Here is a 19,787-nt window from a genome sequence, read left to right as displayed (position 1 = left end):
AAAAAAATCAATTTTTTTGAAACTTTTTACAAAATTGAAAATTTATTATTTTTAAAATGTTTGAGGGGGTAAATGTTAACTCTTGGTGACAATATATCGTAAAAGTTTCTTCAATAGAGTAATTTCTTTAAATTTCTAAAAATCAGCAAAATTAACCAAAAATCAACCTATTTTTCTTTTCAATTTACACTATCTTATAAAGCAAAAATAGGTAAAATGCACCAACTATAAATATTTAAACACAAAATTTAGACTTTTTTACAAGTTACATATTTAATTTCTTATTTAGACAATTTATTGTCACATTATAAAGGAACAAGATTAGTATTTTGGAAGTAAAAACATAATATTGCATTATCTCACTTTCCAAGAAATTAAGTACTTCATTATTCATGAATATATGTTCGTAAAGTACCTCAAAACAACTTAACAAACACCCAACATGAACAACAAAAACTTAGGCATGAAATTCTGATTTAGTGTTGAACATTTTGAATTGACTCTAGTTTGCTCAAGATGAAACCATCACGTCTTTCTTCACCACAAACAGTTACCCAGATGCGGATCAAGTGAAGTGGGCACCCTAAGCAGTATGAATTTTGGGGCCCTCAAAACTATAGTAAAAAATAGAATTTCCAATAAAATAAAATTAAAAAAAAAAAAAATCAAAAGCAATATCGTTACACAATAAGTTTTATTTAATTACCTTATATGAATTTTCGTCGTGTTTTATTGGTAGCAAAATCATGAACTATTTTTTTAGTATCGATGCAGTTTAACATCTCCTGTTCAACATATAAAATAGCTTTTCAGTCTTTTTTCTCCCATTTTATTTCGTAAATAATTTTTTACTCTTTTTAAAACTGAAAACAAATGGTTCTCTAGATACACTCCTTAATGGAATTGTTAAAAAGGTTTTCAATGATGTTTCCATGTTCGGATATGCACAAAATATTTCTTTAGCTGCTTGGTAAATGTAATAACTGGAAGTGAATTCTTGGAAAGAGGAGACATGACACTTGAATTTTAAAAATTAATTATCTGTCACTTGCCATATACCATTCTCTTCAGAAATAAATGAGTTTCTTGAATCTGAACTTGCTTTTCCCAAATAGTTTGGTGACTTTTAGAAAATCAAGTTTTCTCTTTTTGTATCTACCGAGCTAAAAATCTCTTTTTTGTTACATACTGTAACTTCAACAAACTTGTTATCAGCATATAATATTTAGGTTAACTTTTATTCTTTGAATATCTAGTTAAACCTTTTGGTAAGTAATTTAAAATTCTTTTCTTTTTCAACCATGAAATAGGTCTATTACTAAGTTGACAATTTCAGGGTGGCGACAGAAACTGTCAAAAAAGTTCCCTGACTTTTCCCTGATTAAGTTCACCAAATTTCCCTAATTTACGTTACCAATCATAATGATTTCTTTGCTTTGCCCTACGTAAAAACCACTGCATATTAAATAAAATGTAGTGTTTAAAATGTTTTAAACTGTTAATTAAAAATATAATAATTTTGAAAATATGCTCCTTTTTTAGTACATTAAATTATCTACAGGGCAATTTTTTGGAAATTTAAAACAAATACTTTACTTCTAGTAACCAGTTAACATAAGAATTCTAAGAAATTATTGCAAACATTCTTAAAGAAATATCTAATCATGATAAAACTAGAAAGTTTTTATAGAAATAATTTTGAAGTAAATTTTCAAACAGTATAATTATTGCTGCAAGAATAACAAGAAAAATATACTTATGTACAAAAGTTAACTCAATTTCAAATGATTTCCTTGTTTGTTGGGGAAAAAAATTTTAGATTACTTTTGTAACAAACATTGAAATGCAAAAAAACAATCAATTAATTCCAAAATATATATGTATATATAACTTGGTTTTAAAATAAGAAAAATTTGAAGTCTGGAAAAAAAAACCCTTTCTGTAATTTGAGGCAACAGCGAATAATACAATCGCAAAAAACAAAGTTGATTTTCATGCAACATTCAATTTTAGCAATTGAATTAAAAATGCGAAGACGTAATAAATTTTTAGCTTTTATCTGCATTAATTTTATAAACAAAGATTTTTTCTTGAAATCGTGATTGCAGTACGCTAATTACTTCAAGACAATGAGTAAAGGCATTAATGACAGCTTCCTTTTTGCCTGTAGGGTTGTTTATTTTACATAGCATGGAACTCGTGAAAGGTGAATTCGAGCTATGTAAAACAAACAACTTTACAGACACAGAAGCAATTATCGGAAGTTCATCCTGTGTTTAATAAGTTAAGATTCAATACTTTGACGTTGATAAAAAAGATGCACAAATATGCAGCAGTGTATAGTTGCATCTCATTAATTTTACTTTTTTCTCTATAGATAATTGGCGGAAGACGCATAGGAAATTAGGGTACTTAATTTTGCAATGCAAAAAAAAAATTCTTCATTTAATAAATTTTCCCTGAATTTTTGTTATTTTTTCGAAATTGCCTGATATTTCCCTGATTAATTAAGTTCCCTGACTTTTCTCTGATCTGTCGCCACCCTGAATTTGATGTCCTTCCCTTACCAAAATACTACATCTTAGTTAGTTCACCAAGAACCTACTGGATATAGAACTTTTTTTATGCAAAGCAGAATTATGTTCCTTGTCAAGGAGGCATAGTTAGAATTTTAATATAGATTTAATTTATATGGTTTTTAATGGTAACGGAAGGACAAAAAAAATATGGTAATGAAGGACATTTAACTATAAGCTGGTACAGGCTAAAATTTAAGAATGCTAGTACAAAACCAACTATTATATAAAGTTAGTAGGCACATTTTAAACATATATAAGTAATATTTGTATGAAAATTATGTGTGCTTTTATTTAAAAAATTAACTTTTACTTAAATTTATTAAAAACTGTTTTGTGATTTTATTTCTTCTATTGTATGTGATGAAAATTATGAAAACTACACTTAAAAACTCCATAAACATCAATTTGGTATGACGTGTTTGTGATATGACAAGCCAATTCAAGCAGAAACATTTGTTTCAAAACTTGAGATTTATATTAGAACAATACAGTATTTTCAAATTGATTTCAGATTTGTTCCTGCAAGTCATAAGAAAGGATTGTTGAGAGCATTGATTTAACCGTTAAACATACTGCAAAGATATCAGTAAATTCATAAATCAACTTTCAAAAATATGGAGGAAAAAGGATCCAAAAATATCCATTCTCATCCTGACAAACAATATTTGAATCCTGTAACAAGTTATGTTATTGAATATAGTAAGTACTTCAATAAATTGATGGAGATTTCACTTCAAAGTGGATTTTTGACATTCATATTAATAGAGTTTAACTATTTGTAAAGTATTCTTAGTACTCATTATTAACAATTTTATCAATTGAATGGAACCCTAGAAGAAGGGCATATGTTACCCCTGATCTTCATTAATATTTAGTCCTTCCGGTCCTAGAAGAATGGCATATGTTACAATTTAAAAATAAAATATTTATTTTTTAACATATGCTCATCTTCTATGAACTCATCTTCTATGAACCCAATCAATTGAATTCAGTATGAATGCAGCACTTCCACAAAGTGCATGGTTTTTTCCCCCCATAAAATACAGTAATTCAATGTCTCCCCCCCCCCCCCCGCCCTGCAACAAAAGAAATACACCTCACATCATTTATAAATTCCTTTCTTTATTTTGTAAAATTTTTAAATTTATTGTAATGAAAAATATGTTTAGGAAAATATATCAAGCTCTCTCTCTCTATATATATACCTTCATCACACACTGTATTTTGTTCTTGCTTTTCTTCCTCTATTTTATTTAGAAAGTCATTTCAAAAGCTCAATAGACATGAGCTCTTCAATGTGGTTGTTTAGTTCACTTGGTGAAAATACACCTATTTCTGTGATTATGCCACCTGTGATTAATTCAGCAGGAGTAACATCAAAAGCTGGATTCCAGCAATTAATTCCTAAAAAAAAAAGAATTTGAAGATGAATTTTTCTGAAGTAAATAACAGAAAGGCATTTTTTTTTTAAGTTTCTGCCTTTTAGGATCCAACTTAATTACTAATAAAAAATTAAAATATAATCTATGCAAAAAAAGAAAGTATGTAAAATAAATGCTTTTAACCAGGCAATATTAATTTTGAACTACCTGTTTCTTCTAGATTCATAGAAATTTTAAAATTATACCCAAATCCTCAGAAAGCACTTCTAACTAAAATAACAATGTACTCGATCCATCTTTATCATCCAGAATGATATATTAAAAAACAATTTCATACGAAAGATAAATTAATATATTTTGAAACTTCTACACTGAAATTTTCAACTATCGAATAATACTTAAATTAAAACAAACTAGCTAAGAATGAAATTAGAGTTTTTCAAAAATCTAATTAAGACAAAGAAAAATATAATGCAACCTTTAGCGTATGTTAATATTACTTTTTTGAAGATTTGCCTTAAAATGAAACTAGAAAAGTCATATAGTCAACAAGAGTAACACACAACATTTAAAAAATAATTTTCCTCATTAACTGAAATTTGCTATCGCAGTAAATTAATGCTGCCTGCAACACATGATATCACTTTTTTTAAGGCTTGTATAAATTAATGGAGGTACTTTTAAAATAAGCAATATTCTAAGAAAGGTACAGGAAAAGTCATAGAAACCACAAGTGATACAAAAAATTCAAAAGAGGATTTTTTTTTAAATTTTGTGAAGTACAATGTGTTAAACTCAAATAATTTAGGGACAGTTTCTTAATTAATCTATTACATCAATTGGATTATGAGTAATATTTGAGACTATGGGTGGCTAGATAATGTAATCATTTGAGAGAGAATAAATGTAAAAATAAAAATTGTTGTTTTATACAAGATTACTTAGCACTGTATGTTTAGAAGAAATTTATTTCTATTAACTGCTGGTTGCAAAGGTGTATTTAAGGGGGGTACCAAAGAGGCGTGGACCATTCTCAAAGTAAATTGAAAGCTTATTGTGAAGAAGCGTTTTAATATTTTCAAGCTAAATCTGGAATGTAATCACTCATTCAATTTGGCTAGGACCCCTTCTGCAATAAATTCCTATATATGCTCCTGGCATATTCCTGGAAGGCGATTTCAGTACATATTAGAGATATTAAAAACTGACATTTTTAATAACTTATTCAGTAATGACTGGAAAAGAAATTTTTATACATTTTCGCAAAGAAAAAAAGCACTAAATGCAAGGAAGTTCTCATTTCCAAGGGGGGGGGGCTTGAGCCCCCCTTACCCCCTATATGGGCAGCCTTGACACTGTATGTTTATTTATTTACTTAGACCTGATACTATGTGGTTTTTTTTAAATTCATACTCCTATGAAAAATATATTATCTGAAAAATTGGTAGTTGGAGATTTTATTACCACTTTGAATTATTCAAAAATGCATGTCCATACATATCCTTATTTCATCAAGATGGGCCATTTTCAAAGCTAACTTATTTAGGTGGACTAACACACCCAGCCCATAATACTAAATACCTATTGCTTTCCCGTTTTTAACATCGAGAAAAAACAAACTCAAAAATGTACAGATAATACTGTCATACATGGAAGATATTAGAAATTGACAATTGGTTATTTCTAAATTTAAAAATTAACAATTAAATTTGAATTGTTTGGATCCATCACCATAGCAATGTCTTTGTTGGATAGCTGTTTCCTCAGGGTAAAGTTGTTTTTGGTATTATTTCCATATTTAGGTAGTTCACTTTTTGAGGCAAATGCAATAAGCACAGGCATAGATTATCTGAATTCCACCACCCTAAATTAGGCTTTCATTTCATATTAGAAAAATAAAATCTTCTTTATTAACACATCATTGAATATGTTTGATTCTGAAGCAGTACATAAACAATGAAACCTTTTCAAAGGATTGGCTTTTGGGCAAGATGTTCTAAATGGATGTTGCAGTGAAACTGATTGAAACATATCGGAGAAATCGACTTCCTTAAATAGATAGGTTGTCTAATTTTTCAATCATCCAAATTAGGCTTAGTGATAAAAGCTTTATTTTCTGACTGTATCACGTAAATGTTATGTTCAGTTAAACAGTTCTCCTGACTATAGGGTTATAGATCATACAAGGATCAGAAATTTAATTTTTATACAAGAACTTTATTATTAGTATTCTTTTTAATCACTACAGTTTTCCTTTGCAATTTCATTGACTGAATTTACTCTCAAAACTAGTATTAGGAAAATCATCCATTCGACTTAAGTTCATAGCAAAGATCTTCTAAAGCTGCATTTATTGTTTAACCACAGAGAAATGGCAGAAGAACTAGATGCAGAAACAGACCACATTATTTTGTAATAGGTAGGACAAGCAAACCGAGGAGTCAGTCATCTTTCTCACCTTTTAAAAATTTGGTTACTTTTAGTCACCTTTTGCAACTTTTGTCACCTTTCTTGAAATGTGTCTTAGGAATTTTTTTTAAAAATAATTAAATCCTTGAAAAGTATCTGAATGATAGCTTTAACAGTGAAATTAATTAAAAAAGTAAGCATTAAACATGCCCCCCTCCTACCTTGTTGTTGTTTAAGAAAAATAGCTATGCTACCGGGAAATCAGGGAGCAGAACCAGTCTTTCTATCCCCCCTTCGGCCAGAGTTGGCAAAAACCCGGGGTTTTTTAAAAAGCCCATGGACCCAGGGTTTTTTGGGTTTTTTTAAATAAAACCCAACTAAAGCTGGATTTTTTAAAAGAAATGTGGGTTTTTTTGTCTTTTTTTAGGGAAAATGTGGGGTACTTGTAGCATATTGTAGCGTAAGTATATGGACAAAGCGCAAAAATTGTCTTGGGGTAAAAAAGCTGGAAAACTAGTTAAAATTCAGCGTTTTCTGAAGAAAAGTATAAAAGACGACAAAACCCAAGAATGGTGAAGTTTCAGATTTTTTAGTTTTCATGATTACCAACAGTTAAGGCAAAGTTACTTCTCGAGTGAGAAAATCTATTGTTCGTTTTTAATTGCTACTACTTTTTTTTTTTTGCATTTTACTTTCCTGTATTTCATTTTGTTATGCAAAACTACTGTAGAACCTCAAGTAGTTTTTACTCCCTTTTTACTAAATTCGAGTTTAATCAAGATATTTCTTTCAATTTTATGTTGCCAGTTTTTCTATTTCTATGTACAAACTAAGAAATATTAAACTTTTTCGTAAGATAATGAAAATACTGTACATCCTGTTCTGTTTTCTGCCCGACCGTTTGAAAAACCTGTTAATTTCTAAAAAATATACCTTGTGTTTATTCGAGATTTGCGACGTGTTTGTTTGCAGGAAATAATTCATATGAAAGCCTTTTAGCTAGAGTAGTTTCCTCTGTACAATCTTCAAATATTGGGAAAATCAGACGTGACAGGACTTAGTCAAAATATTGAGTCCATTTATTTATCAGTTAAAGAAAAAAGTTAAATATATTTATTTAAAATCTTTGAAACATTTTTTTAATGCTGTTAAGAGTTGAGAAATACTATTTCAAAAAATTCATTTTTTATGTCCAATGTCTGTGGTGAAGAAGAAATGAAAAAGAAGTTTAAATTGTGAAAGTATTTAAATTAATTTTTTTAAAAACTTCTCAAAAAATTTAAAAAACCCAAAAGTGGGCTAAATAATGGGTTTTTTTAAATGGGTTTTTTCAAAAAAACCCATTGGGTCCGACCCAATTGGGTCCAATCCGGCCAACCCTGCCTTCGGCCTTTCAGACGCGTTTTCCGCAAGTCTCGTCTAAACGCCATTTTGTTTCCTATTGTGTTTCTGGCCATAGAGCATTGTTCGACTAAAGTTCAGCTGCGCAATTTGTTTCTGCACACTTTGTTGAGTGAGCGGTCATCGAATGCAAGTTGTCTTCTGTGTCTATCAAGTGACATCATCTGGAGTCTCTAAATCTCTCGCTCATCTCTAGAGCCGAGCGCGTTACTTGCTTGTTTTACTTTTACTGACCTCTAAAGCCGCGACTAAGCACCCACGAGAGGTTCAATTTGAAAAAGGGGTGATGGGTTAAGGAGACATGCCTCGATGTCTTCTTTGAGCGCGGAATAAAGAAAAGTTTTGGTTTGTGTTTATAGTTTCACTTTGTGTTTGCACAGAAATGGTTCGGGTTCTATTTTTGCTGCGCAAATGCGAAGTGAACTTGGTCTGTGTAAAAATTTCTTAACATTTCCTTTTTTGGTGCGTCTCGGAGACAGTTTGGTGCGTTTTCGTTAATAAAAAAGTTTTTAGGTTGTTTGGCACTATTATCCTTGAGACACGAGAAAAAAATCTAATAAATATTGGTACTTGCAGTGTTCATACAATGCATAATGCAAATGTCAAAGCATTGCAATATTTAGGTGAAGAAGCATCTGAACTTCTTCTTAGTACTAATAGCTATTTTGATGGTTGGCCTTCCCGTTGGGAGGACTTCGAAGAAGTGCAAGCTCAACTAAATCCACCTCATCACAAGTTCCTGAAACACACAAGTACCTATTGGCTTACCCTTGGACCTGCAGCAAACAGACTACTGGAACAGTGGGATGCTCTTCAGTATTATTTTTTTAAACATGTGCCTTTAAAAAATAATTCAGCTATGCAATGCAGATCATATAAAGCTGTTGCAAATGTTTTAAAAAGACCTTCTATAAAAGCTGAGCTGCATTTTATCATTTCATCTGCTGATTTGTTTATGCACTTCACGAAACGCTTTCAATGCCAAGTGCCTGTGATACATAAATTGTACCAAGAAATAGAGACCATTGTTCAGACTTTTATGGCTCGAGTTATAAAAGCCTCTGTTATAAAGAAAGTTGATTTTTCAAACGTAGACACGGATGAACTGTTTGCAGTTGGTAACAGAGTACCTCTTGAAGATCTCGTTGTTAGTGGGGAGGTGACAGATGAACTGTCAAAACTGAAAGAAAATAAAAAGGTTACGTTTTTAAAAGCTGCTTAAAAGCATTGTGTGACTGCATGCAAATATGTAATAGAAAAAAGTTGCATATCATACAGGTTACTGAAAAGTTTTAAATTTTTGGATCCAAAAGAGAGAAGTAAATCTAGAAGCTGTAAGGATTTGATAAAGGTTAGGTTGCCAAAATTATGCCCTTTAATGTTCCACTCGATAGGTTGCAAGATGAATGGAAACCTTTGCAGCTGGAAAAAGATGATGAAGCATCCGAAAACAAAACCATTGATAACTAATAACTACTGGTAGCAGAACATTTCAAAAAAGACTCAACTTCCAACGATCTTAAGTTTCCTAATGTTTCTAAGGTGATAAAAGATTCACTTGCATTATCACATGGTAATGCTGACATTGAAAGACGATTTTCCATTTCAAATCACCTTTTTGGTGAAAATAAGGCAGAAAGATTTTTAAACAGCATACTTACAGTTAAAAGAAAGGTTACATCGAGTTTACACTGAAAGTTTTTTGAAAATGTCTTAAAATTTTTATTTCGCTACTTCTAGCCCTATAATATTCATTTCCAAAATTATAAAGAAATCTTTACAAAAAGTATAAGGCTATTTTGGTAAAAGTCAGTAAAAAGGGATAATCTTTTGTTTTTTGAGTTCTTAACAAATTGCTTTTGGTCACCTTTTAGTTACTTTTTTGTCACCTTTTAGTCACCTTTGTTTTCAAATTTGTCACCTTTCTCACATTTTTCAAAGGCCATCAGCAGTCCTCGGCCTGGACAAGCAAAGATGCGCAATTGCCTTAGGTTTTATTGCTTGCTCATTCACACTGCTCATACCTATTACAAAATAAAGAGGTCCAGTTTTGGTTCTAGTTCATCTACCATCTTTCCATGGCACAGTTATATCAGCACATTTTGTTTATTCAAAATTCTCCATAATCTATGCCAAAATTTGTCAAAAAAGTAATCTTAAACAAGTAACCTAACATTACCTTTTGCTGCAATGGGAATTGAATTGATGGACATCATTTCATTAGATGGTCTTTCTTCAATTGGTATCAAATCTCCCGAGCTCAAGGAAAAATCAAAGGAACTTTTAGGCGATGCCACATAAAATGGAATTCCGTGATATTTGGCATTGACTGCTATCTGATATGTACCAATTTTATTAGCAGTATCACCATTGGCAGCAACTCTGTCTGCACCGACCACTACTGCGGATATCTTCCTAGATTTCATCAATGAAGCTACCATACTATCACAAATTAAAGTTGCTGGGATTTTATCATGCACTAATTCATAAGCAGTTAATCTGGCTCCTTGGTTATAGGGACGTGTTTCTGTGCAGTACGCTTGACTGAGCTTTTCATCTTCAAAAAGCCATCGAATCACTCCTAGGTCAAAAGAAAAATTTATGGTTAGAAAATTTTGGCATTTTTAAGTGGCCTAGAAAGATTTTCTAACTTAAAGAATCCTTACTGACATGGAGTTTTGCGTGTTATTGATATTGGAAAAGAGAATCATGAAGAAAACTTCAGGCAAGCTCAACTTTTAATAAAATACAATCAACAGCTATATAACTGATATTTAAATATAAGAACTATGGTTAAGAATATGCATTCAGTTAAAAAAATTGTCACAAAACGGACCATTCTCTGTAAGAGCATGGTTCATTTTACATCTTAAACTAATTCCTTACATTTTATTTTCATTCTTTCCAAAGTGGTGATTTTCAATTTATGCACTATTTTTAAAACAACTTGTTTTCAAAGTGGTCATTATAGGTGTTAAATATTGAAGAAGCTTCTGATTTTAGACAAAAATGGGGAGATTTGAAATGAATGAGTTGCAAAAGTGCAGGCTTAAAAATTCTTTAGCCCCATATTTAAGGCATTCATGTGACTTTTTAACAATTTGTAAATATGTCCAAACAGTTGCAAATTGAGAAAAAAAAAATGTTGTCTTAAAGATGTCTGCAAGAAGATAGTCTGTTCAAGCCATTTTTATCTTAAGTGTACTTGTGTATATATGTGCAGGACACACAATATTCATTTTGAATAGAGAAACAAAGTTTGGTAACAGTAACATAAAAAATAATTGATCTGAAATGAATTAATTGTAGTCTTTATCATTAAATTCAGTTAAAACCCTTAAAATGATGCAAAACCCTTTATCATCAATATTAGTAGTTACAATTTATAACAAAAATACATTAAAAAATAATTTGGTCATTTTGAGAGATATATGAGGAGTGATTGCTAAATGAAGGAAAATTAAGCACTAAATGATAAGCATAGGTAGTCATAGGCTGCATTCAAATAAGATGACCAGTTAACCCAGGCGTTCAATCACAGGATCCATTATGTCAGTGATTGATGTCTATTTGTTCTGATTCAGTTTCTTTGATCAAAAGAACTTTTGGTTAATAGTTGGTTATTTGGCATGTTTTAGAACTTCAAGTTGAACTGCTGACTTTTGACTGGCCGAAAATTCACCTGGGATAATCGAAAAGCCTTCAGGTGTGATCCTCAAGATGTGTGATTGAACAGTCAAGTGAATTGTTTGATCCATTAGTGAAGCTATTAAAACGATTTCTGATATGCCTAATTAATCAGTGTTTCTGTTTAATACCAATTAGTCCAGATTAACTGGTTGTAATATTTGAAAAATGTGGCTTTAATTGAAGTGGTTGCCCTTTGGGGGTTCACTATACATAGATATGGTTTAGTTACCTAGTGCAGTGCCATATCCAGCTGTCGCTAAACTCCCAGTATTGCAATGCGTCAAAATTGAGATGGAGTCAGTCTTGCAGTGTTCCAAAATATGTTTTCCTCCATTTTTACCGATTAATTTGTTAATTCTGATATCACTATCTAAAAGCTTTTCCATTTCTTGCATCAATCTATAAAAAAATTAGAGAAGTCATCTTTGTGTTTGTATACAACAATTGAATAAACTAGAAATATGGTAAGAAATATGTAAAATATTTTACCAGGTTTAAATGCAGGTGCTGCATAAATCTTTTATTTTTTTTAGTAAAAAAGAATTTTAATTGATTATTAAAAAGTACTTTTCAAAATCGGTATTAAGTTATCAATTTTGAACACTTTATTTGATGGATTAAAACTATGTACAATCAGGAGCGCCCCTGAACTTGAATTTTTGGAAGGGCTGAAATTCTCAATTGGAATTCTCAATTATGAAATGTTTGGAAGATCACAGGGACCTCCCGTGAACTTCCATTGGGGCACCCCTCTACAGAATGCTTCACATGGTATAAACATTCTTTCAGTTTAATGATTCTTCAACAGGTGGAGCTAATGATATGAAACTATTCACTCCAGAGTCCCCTGTACCTACCACTATTTGTGTTTTAGCCAGTTGGATGGGACCCTGAAGACAGCTCTGATTTTATGATCCAGACCCAGAAACAGAGCAATCCCTGGTCAAGTACCCCCAGACATATTATTTCACTTGTGACCATGAGCATTTTTAATGTCCCCCAGTCGCCATTAACGAAGATAATACATCTTCGACTGGCCAGGATCGATCCCGGGACCCTCTGGTCACAAGCCGGATGCCTTACTGATCAGGCCACCACATGGGTGCCCATATGCAAAATTGTAAGGGGGGGGGGGGCTCAGATATTTTAACCATGGTTTAGCATGATATTTTCCCATAAAAACCAATTTCAGGACAGATTAGAGTCATTAAAATTTGACATTTTTAATAACTTATTCATTAATGGCTGGAGAAGAAATGTTTTTACATTTTTGCAAAGAAAAAAGTACTAAAAACAAGGAAGTTCTATTTTCTAAGGGGGGGCTTGTGCCCCCCTTGCACCCCTATATGGGCGCCCTTGGACCACCACGACCCTAATGATGTATGAACTGCGTGTATGCATACTGAAATTAAAATATAAAGTATCTGTACACACAACAGTTGAAACTATCTGAAGGTGATACCTTAACTAGGATGCCATCACTTCACCAGATGCTCATTAAAATAAATGTGAGAAAATCTTTTAATATTTTTGAATCAACGCTAAAAATGTGTCTCGATTTCTAATTTGATTTTGAGAATGTCATAGGTCATACAGTTCAACCATGGATTGTATGGAATTGGCAAACGTCCAGTTAAGACGAATTTGATGCTTGTGTTCCACTCATTTTAATGAAACTCTGCTTAATGTAGTGGCTAACATACATCTGCAAAAGCTGACATCCCTGAAAACTAATAGATGCGTCCATTTCCGCATGTAAACCAGATGTTTGCCTTTCCATACAATCCGTGGTCAGACAGTACCTATCATATAAAAATATTTCTCCTTTAGAAACAAAAATAATATAATTCACTTCTACACATTAGAATGAGCTGTAAAATAACAGATTTCTTTTTAATGAAAATAATTACTTATTCTTCATTTCTTCACTTGTATAAGAACCATTTCTGAAATATTCGGCTGATAATTCAGTAATCAACTTCACAACTTGACAAAGATTGACTGCAGTTGGGCGTGATGTTGCCAGGTATTGTAAACTTTCTTTCACATAATTATGTAATTCATCTTTAGAGAGGAAAGTCTTTTTATTGAGTTCAACAGCTAAACTCAGCGCGGCAACTATGGAAATAGCTGGAGCTCCTCGAACCTATAAAGAAATTGCAAAATTTCTCTATATTTTTCAATTCCTTTTCTTATAAATTTCCTGTCTAAGCATTTTAAGTTATTTCATATTTTACAGTTTTGAAAGTTTTAAAATAAAATCTTTAAACCGGAAGCAAAGCGCATGGGGGGGGGGGGATTGACCTCCTAGAAAGTTAATATATTTATATGAAAGTAGGTGTGGTTTTGCTGTTTTTTGGTATTATTTACATTGGGTATCAGGGTTCTCAATAGGGACGGGAAAATGGGTGGGCGAATCTCGCCACTTGCTAAAAGTTGAGTGAGATTTGAAAAAACTGAGTGAGAAAATTTATTTAAAGAATTTTTTATTCCATAAAAATTACAAAGTTCCACATTTACATAGTAAGGATTTAGCACCGCCTATTTTTGCGTTCATTAAATTTAGTGGCAGCTACATCATATGGAAAGTTCTCCAAGTCTACACCTGCAGAGCCAGTCTGTGAGCTGTACAATGTATTGCAATTATACAGGGATTTACCTCTTTCAAACGAGCAATCAAGCCTGCATTTTTTCCCAACATAACTCGCGCACCATCGCAGCTCAACGCAACCATTTTTGAAATGTTGATTCCTTTTTTATCCAACATTTCTTGAATAGAAAACATTAATGTATCAGCTTTACCATCCCGGATAGAAATATTTTCCAAAAATTCGCATTTTACTTTTCCATTCGTTACATATCTAATGTTAATGCCGAGATGTTTTTCATTAGCCAAATCGCACGTTTCATCACAAATTAATGAGCAAACACCCACTTGTTTCACTTCTTCCAAAAGATTATCCTCAATCACCTCAGCAATGCATGAATGAAGTTCATTCACAGAATCACTGTGTTTATATCTTATTTTGGAATTTTTAACATCACATCCTTGGAGTTTTATGAACTGTTGAAGATTACCAAATAGCGAATTTGGCAATTCATTGACTGCTACGAACAGCGCGCTTTTTAAACAAGAAATTAAAAATGATTTATTTCTGTTGTCTAAATTTACCGTAGCTACTTGCATATCTTTTTTGCAGGATTCTGCCTCAATGGTTTGCAAATGTTCTTTACACATTTTATGGCGATCCAGAGAAGTTGTTTTATACGAAGTACAACCCTCTGAAACAAAAGTAATTTGAATAAAAATAAACGAATATTCGGATTTATATCTATTTATTACAAAAAGTTTCTGTTAGTGTATCGAAGAAATTCAAACTACGAGTAAACTACCAAATTTACAGCTATAAAATTTAGTACACAGGTTGTCTGAGAATTTATTTATTTATTTATTTATTTTTTGTAATATTTATCATTTTAATGACATTTTAACTTTCGGCGGACAGCTTAATATCAAAAAGTAAATAATTTCATTTTCTTAATTTTATTTTTCAGATGCTACATAGTTAAGACTATTAAAATTTAAAATGAAATTTAAGTATACAACACAACTCTACGTATTATTGAATTTTATATTTCTTGGCGGTTTTTTTATTTATTTAGTTTTTAAATTTGTTTATGGACGTTGTTATTTTAAGGATAATGCAGTTATAAAAAATATTTTTAGGAATTTTTGTTTTTGGATGATTGTTTAACATTAACACTATTTTCTACCTTGACACCAAGTGCGGATCCAGAGTAAGGGTGACGGAGGCATGCTCCCCCCCCCCCTTTCATAAAATCAACCAAATACAGCCAAAAATATTATTTTGGAAATTTGAATTTCTAAAAATTCCCCCCTTACACCCCATCTTCTTTCGAATGTTCCTTTTATGCCCCCTCTCCTCCCCACCGCCACTCTCTTCCAACAACAATATCACTAAAAGCAATCACTGGATCCGCCCTTACATGATACACTAATTAACAGAAATAATGTCACAAACTCACAAACAATACATGTACAGTAAAAGCTCGTTCAAGTTAACTGAATTCCTACTTCTATCATTTTTTAAAAATCTTATGGGAACAAATTTCTCCTCTTTAATTTCACGTCGTGTTGGAAACGAGCTAAGAATCAAGCTTAGCAATGTTTCAAGCATTCGCAAAATATCCCTGCAAGATGATTCGGCGACTCTCTTTGAAACAGTTGTTTTAAGCTTTAAATACAAAATGTTTTTTTATTTTTCCAAATAATAATAAAATTCAATGATTGAATTAAAATTTGATAATGTACAAATTTTGTACTCATATAAAAATATTTTTTTTTTTTTTTAAATATATATTATAACTCGTTATTTGCATTTCCTTATCCAAGAATAAGAAAAAAAATTTAGGCCATTGGTATACTGTTAAATTTTTTTTTTCGTTCATAGTTGCAACTTTTATTTTAAAAATAATTTTTTTGAGCGACTTATAAAATATTTACTGATAAAATATTAAATCATTACTTTGGATTTTGGTAAAATTTGGATTTCTTTTGGATTTAAATACAGGACAAATAATTGAGCTTTTACTGTAATTATTAGATGAAAAAATTAATAAATAAAATACTTTGAATTTACCTTTTGCAAATGGATTACGCTTCTTGTGGGCTCGGCAAAGTTTACAAAACATAAGGATAACTCCATTTTTTTCTTCCGTTTCCAGCCAATCATATATACTTTGCCATTTTGGTTGATATTTGTCAAGCTTTTACTTTTTTTCCGGTGGCATATTTAATTGATCATTTTCTTTCTCACTATTTTCCATTTTCTTTTTATTTGAAACATTAGAACTCGCAAGTAGATACTTTTCCATTGCTAAGGATGAGTGAGAATATTTTCCAGGCGAAACATGCACAAAGCACGTTTGCTAAAATGATCTCCCTAGCCACTAGCGTTGGACAATTGCTTAGTGATCGATGGGCGTACTGGCAAGTCAGGTTAGAGGTCATAGGGTCAGAAATCTCTCCTTCGTTTCAAGTGTTTTGGTGGTAAAACTGGTTATGAAGAAAAGAGATACGTTGTAGCGAGAGGCTGAAAAATTTGTCAGAACTTTCCGAAATCGCCGATTTAAAGGATTTTTTTTTCTTTTTTCTTTTTGTGGTTATGTGGCCTGATTATTCGCGAGAATCTCACACTTTGATTAAATATTTATAGGCGCGAGAATGTCTCGCATCAAAATATTTTTTATGCGAGATTTCGTTTGAAAGTGCGAGATTCTCGCGGTCTCGCGCTCTATTGGGAACCCTGTTGAGTATATTTTCCCTTTGCCCTCTGAAAGAATTCGAAATGACAAGCCTGCACCTTAGCGAGAGCCAGATCTTCAATTTTTTCGATCTGGGGCAAATCTTGAAATTGCCTTCCTTACCCATCTTCCTTCAAGTTTTCATATCTGGTTTCAATGAAAAAATTAGAAAAGATTTCAATCCCATGTTCTGGTTTCTTTTAAAGTTCTAAGCGGGAAAAGATTGATGTGTGTAAAAATTATCTAATGCTTTTCCTTTATTATCTCTATTTTGATTTTCTCCAGGAGCATTCCAAGGTATTTTTGACATTTATGTAGAGTCCGTAACGTGACCTTTTTCGCCATAACTTTTTAATTTACTGTTTGATTAGCATATTATTTTATTTTGATCTTTTCCTACCAACACACCAGCTCAAATTAAAATAATTTGAAAATCAAACGGTAAATTAAAAAGTTATGGCAAAAAAGGTCACGTTACGGACTCTACATAATGTCAAAAATACCGTGGAATGTCCCTCCAACAAAAAAATTCCTCTGTTTGTAAGTGCTGAGTTTTGCAATTTGCCCATTGTTGTGGGAGATTTTGATAGTTTCTCCTGGAAGGTTTTTTTTTTTTAACACTGAGTAGATCGGAAGGAAAATCAGTGGCTAAGAAAATTGGTTGTTGCAAGAGAAATTGTCTAATCTTGTTAAAATGTTCACTATAAACTGCTAAGTCTCTCTCACCAAGATGATAAAAAGATCGCACTCTATCGGAATGTAATACATGTTCTCTCGCCAAACTGCCATTCAATTTTAGCCAAAACTGCATTATCTGCTCAATATTAATGTTTAAACCTCCATACTCAAAGACCATATCAAACAATTGGGGGAGGGGGCAAATAATTTACAGGAGGAAGTGACTATGCCACAAAGAGAAATTCTGAATATGTCTCATGTATCAACCACTTATTGACTACAAGTTAAAAATGCATCCAGATAAGGCACCATGTAACTAGACCTGTCATTAAAATTTTCCTTTTTCGGGGGGGGAGGGGAGGCTCAAAGGGCATTCACGCGATGATCTCAAATCAAAGGTCACTCAATGAATATTAAATTAGGACAAACAGAAACATACCCAAATATATTGAAATATATTGATTTCTCAAAGCAAGGGAGATTTGTCCCCCTCCCCAACATGGCATTGTTTTATGGGTCAGTAGGGGGCAATTGCCTTCTCCCTTGAACTTGAGAAAGGAATGTATTTCCATAAAGTCAGTGTGGTTTTACTTGTTTTTTAATGTGATTTGCATTGCAATCATACCCTTTGAACCCTGGAAAAATTCAAATGACAGGCCCTGTCCCCTAAACTACTGGCATGCATGGAAATTGCTTTCTGTTATCCCTTTTGTTCAGTGACACTTTAAGTTCTTGTGCTAGCAATTAATCATAGTTTAAAATAATAAGAATACTTCCTGTTAAAAAATAATATAAAATTCACACTAGTTGAAAATTATGATGGGAATCTTTCTTCCACTTTAAAAGTTTGACTTTGAACCAGAGGTTGTACAGATTATTTTTATTTTAAACTTATCTTAACAGAATTAATTTATGAAAAAGGAAAAAACGTTAATGAACAAACATGTTACTATGAGTTCGAAATAAATCGATAAATATTTGAAGTTGAAAAGGAACATACAGCTTTTGATATTACCTTCATTAATTTTATTGCTTCCCAACCTTCTTGAATTGAATTGATCGATTGATAAATAGTTTCATTTGGTAAAAGAAGTTGGTCCAAAATCATTAAATGTCCGTTTTCATACTGAATAGCTTCAAGTACCATTTCGATTGCGGTTAGAAAATTATATCTAGCCAATTATCTTCTGGAAAATAAAAGCTGACGTCACAATGAAGATGTTCTGCAAAAAAGAGAAAAATAGATATCAAGAACATCAAAAGAAGTTACAAATATTTGAGGAGAAATGAGATTCTTATCACAATTGCATTATTTACAAAAGCTGTTTAAAGTAAATTGAAGGGATTTCTTTTACACAAGTGCAATTTGGTACATGCTCATTAAAAGAAAGTTTAAAGATTCTGTAAATATAAAATTTCGTACTTTTAAACGTAAATGAAGGTTGAAACTTACGCAACCAGCAACAAATTAAGATGATCCGAGCAAGGCGCAAGTAGCAGACGACAATATCTAATACAGTCACAGTGAAGAAATAACTAGAGTGGCATCTGCACTGGAGGAGCTTCTTGCTCAATATGCAAATGCATTTTGACTTAAGTCCCTTACTGCACTAGCAATAACTCTTAATTTATTCATATTACACAGTGACGGACTGGCTCGCGGGTTATGCGCCCACGAAGGCCTTCGTTTTCTTTTCTTTCTTTTTTTTTTGTGTCCTCAAACGCGCGCACTTCGTTTTTCTCCCATTTTTTGCGCTCTTTAGCCTGTGGACCTTCGTCTTTTTACGCCCTTGAACCTGTATGCCTTTATTTTTCGTGCGCCCTTTTTTTTTTGTGCATTCAAATCTGTGTGCCTTTGTTACTTTTTGCTCCCTCAAATCTGTGAACCACTTTTTTTTGAGCAATCAGGATTGCTTATTGTTCTCACTTGACCGTCTTTGATGTCCGGTTCCTTTTCCAGCTTGGACTAGAGTCCCTATATGAAAACGTAGTTTTCAGAGTTGCGACAACAGCTACGCTCGGAAAGCGCTACCGGTTACAGGGGGGAAATAGAGTTGCCGCCGAGCTGCAAGATTGGCTCCTTGTTCGCTTTCGAGTTTAATTAAAAAAAATAGTCGCAAACGGGAGCGGAAAGAGTGGCTGAAACGGGTTCTGAAGGATGTAAGCACGCGGATTCGAAAATGCATGCTGTTCAATAAGTGAAACGCTCGATTTTGATTCAAACATTAAAAAAAGACAAAATGGCCCTGTGTTAGCAGAATTAAGAGCAGATTTTTTTTTCTTAAATCTTATTATCTTTAATACGATCAATTTTAAAGTAATC

At 32.2% G+C, this 19,787-nt stretch overlaps 1 protein-coding gene across 1 annotated transcript; it reads right to left on the bottom strand.

Moving 5' to 3' along the window:
- Window positions 1–3,700: 3,700 nt before the first annotated feature.
- LOC129228221 (methylthioribose-1-phosphate isomerase-like) lies at window positions 3,701–18,962 on the bottom strand. The gene is made up of 6 exons (XM_054862888.1): window positions 18,918–18,962; window positions 18,480–18,687; window positions 13,372–13,607; window positions 11,691–11,860; window positions 9,951–10,352; window positions 3,701–3,983 (listed from the first exon to the last, which is right to left on the bottom strand). The coding sequence occupies exons 2-6, from the start codon at window positions 18,609–18,611 to the stop codon at window positions 3,841–3,843; spliced, it is 1,083 nt and encodes a 360-aa protein (XP_054718863.1). The 5' UTR covers window positions 18,612–18,687; window positions 18,918–18,962; the 3' UTR covers window positions 3,701–3,840.
- Between the last annotated feature and the right edge of the window lie 825 nt (window positions 18,963–19,787).

Source organism: Uloborus diversus, chromosome 1, assembly GCF_026930045.1.
Source record: "Uloborus diversus isolate 005 chromosome 1, Udiv.v.3.1, whole genome shotgun sequence".
Taxonomy (NCBI): Eukaryota; Metazoa; Arthropoda; class Arachnida; order Araneae; family Uloboridae; genus Uloborus; species Uloborus diversus.
Note: the sequence above shows the minus strand (reverse complement) of the source record. Positions and strands in the feature narration are given on the sequence as shown.

Coding starts and splice junctions, on each gene's coding strand:
- LOC129228221 (XM_054862888.1), bottom strand. CDS start 18,611: ATGGTACTTGAAGCTATTCAGTATGAAAACGGACATTTAATGATTTTG. Junction 13,608..18,479: donor AAGCAATAAAATTAATGAAG/GTAATATCAAAA, acceptor ATTTCTTTATAG/GTTCGAGGAGCTCCAGCTAT. Junction 3,984..9,950: donor AATTCCCATTGCAGCAAAAG/GTAATGTTAGGT, acceptor TTTTTTTTTTAG/GAATTAATTGCTGGAATCCA.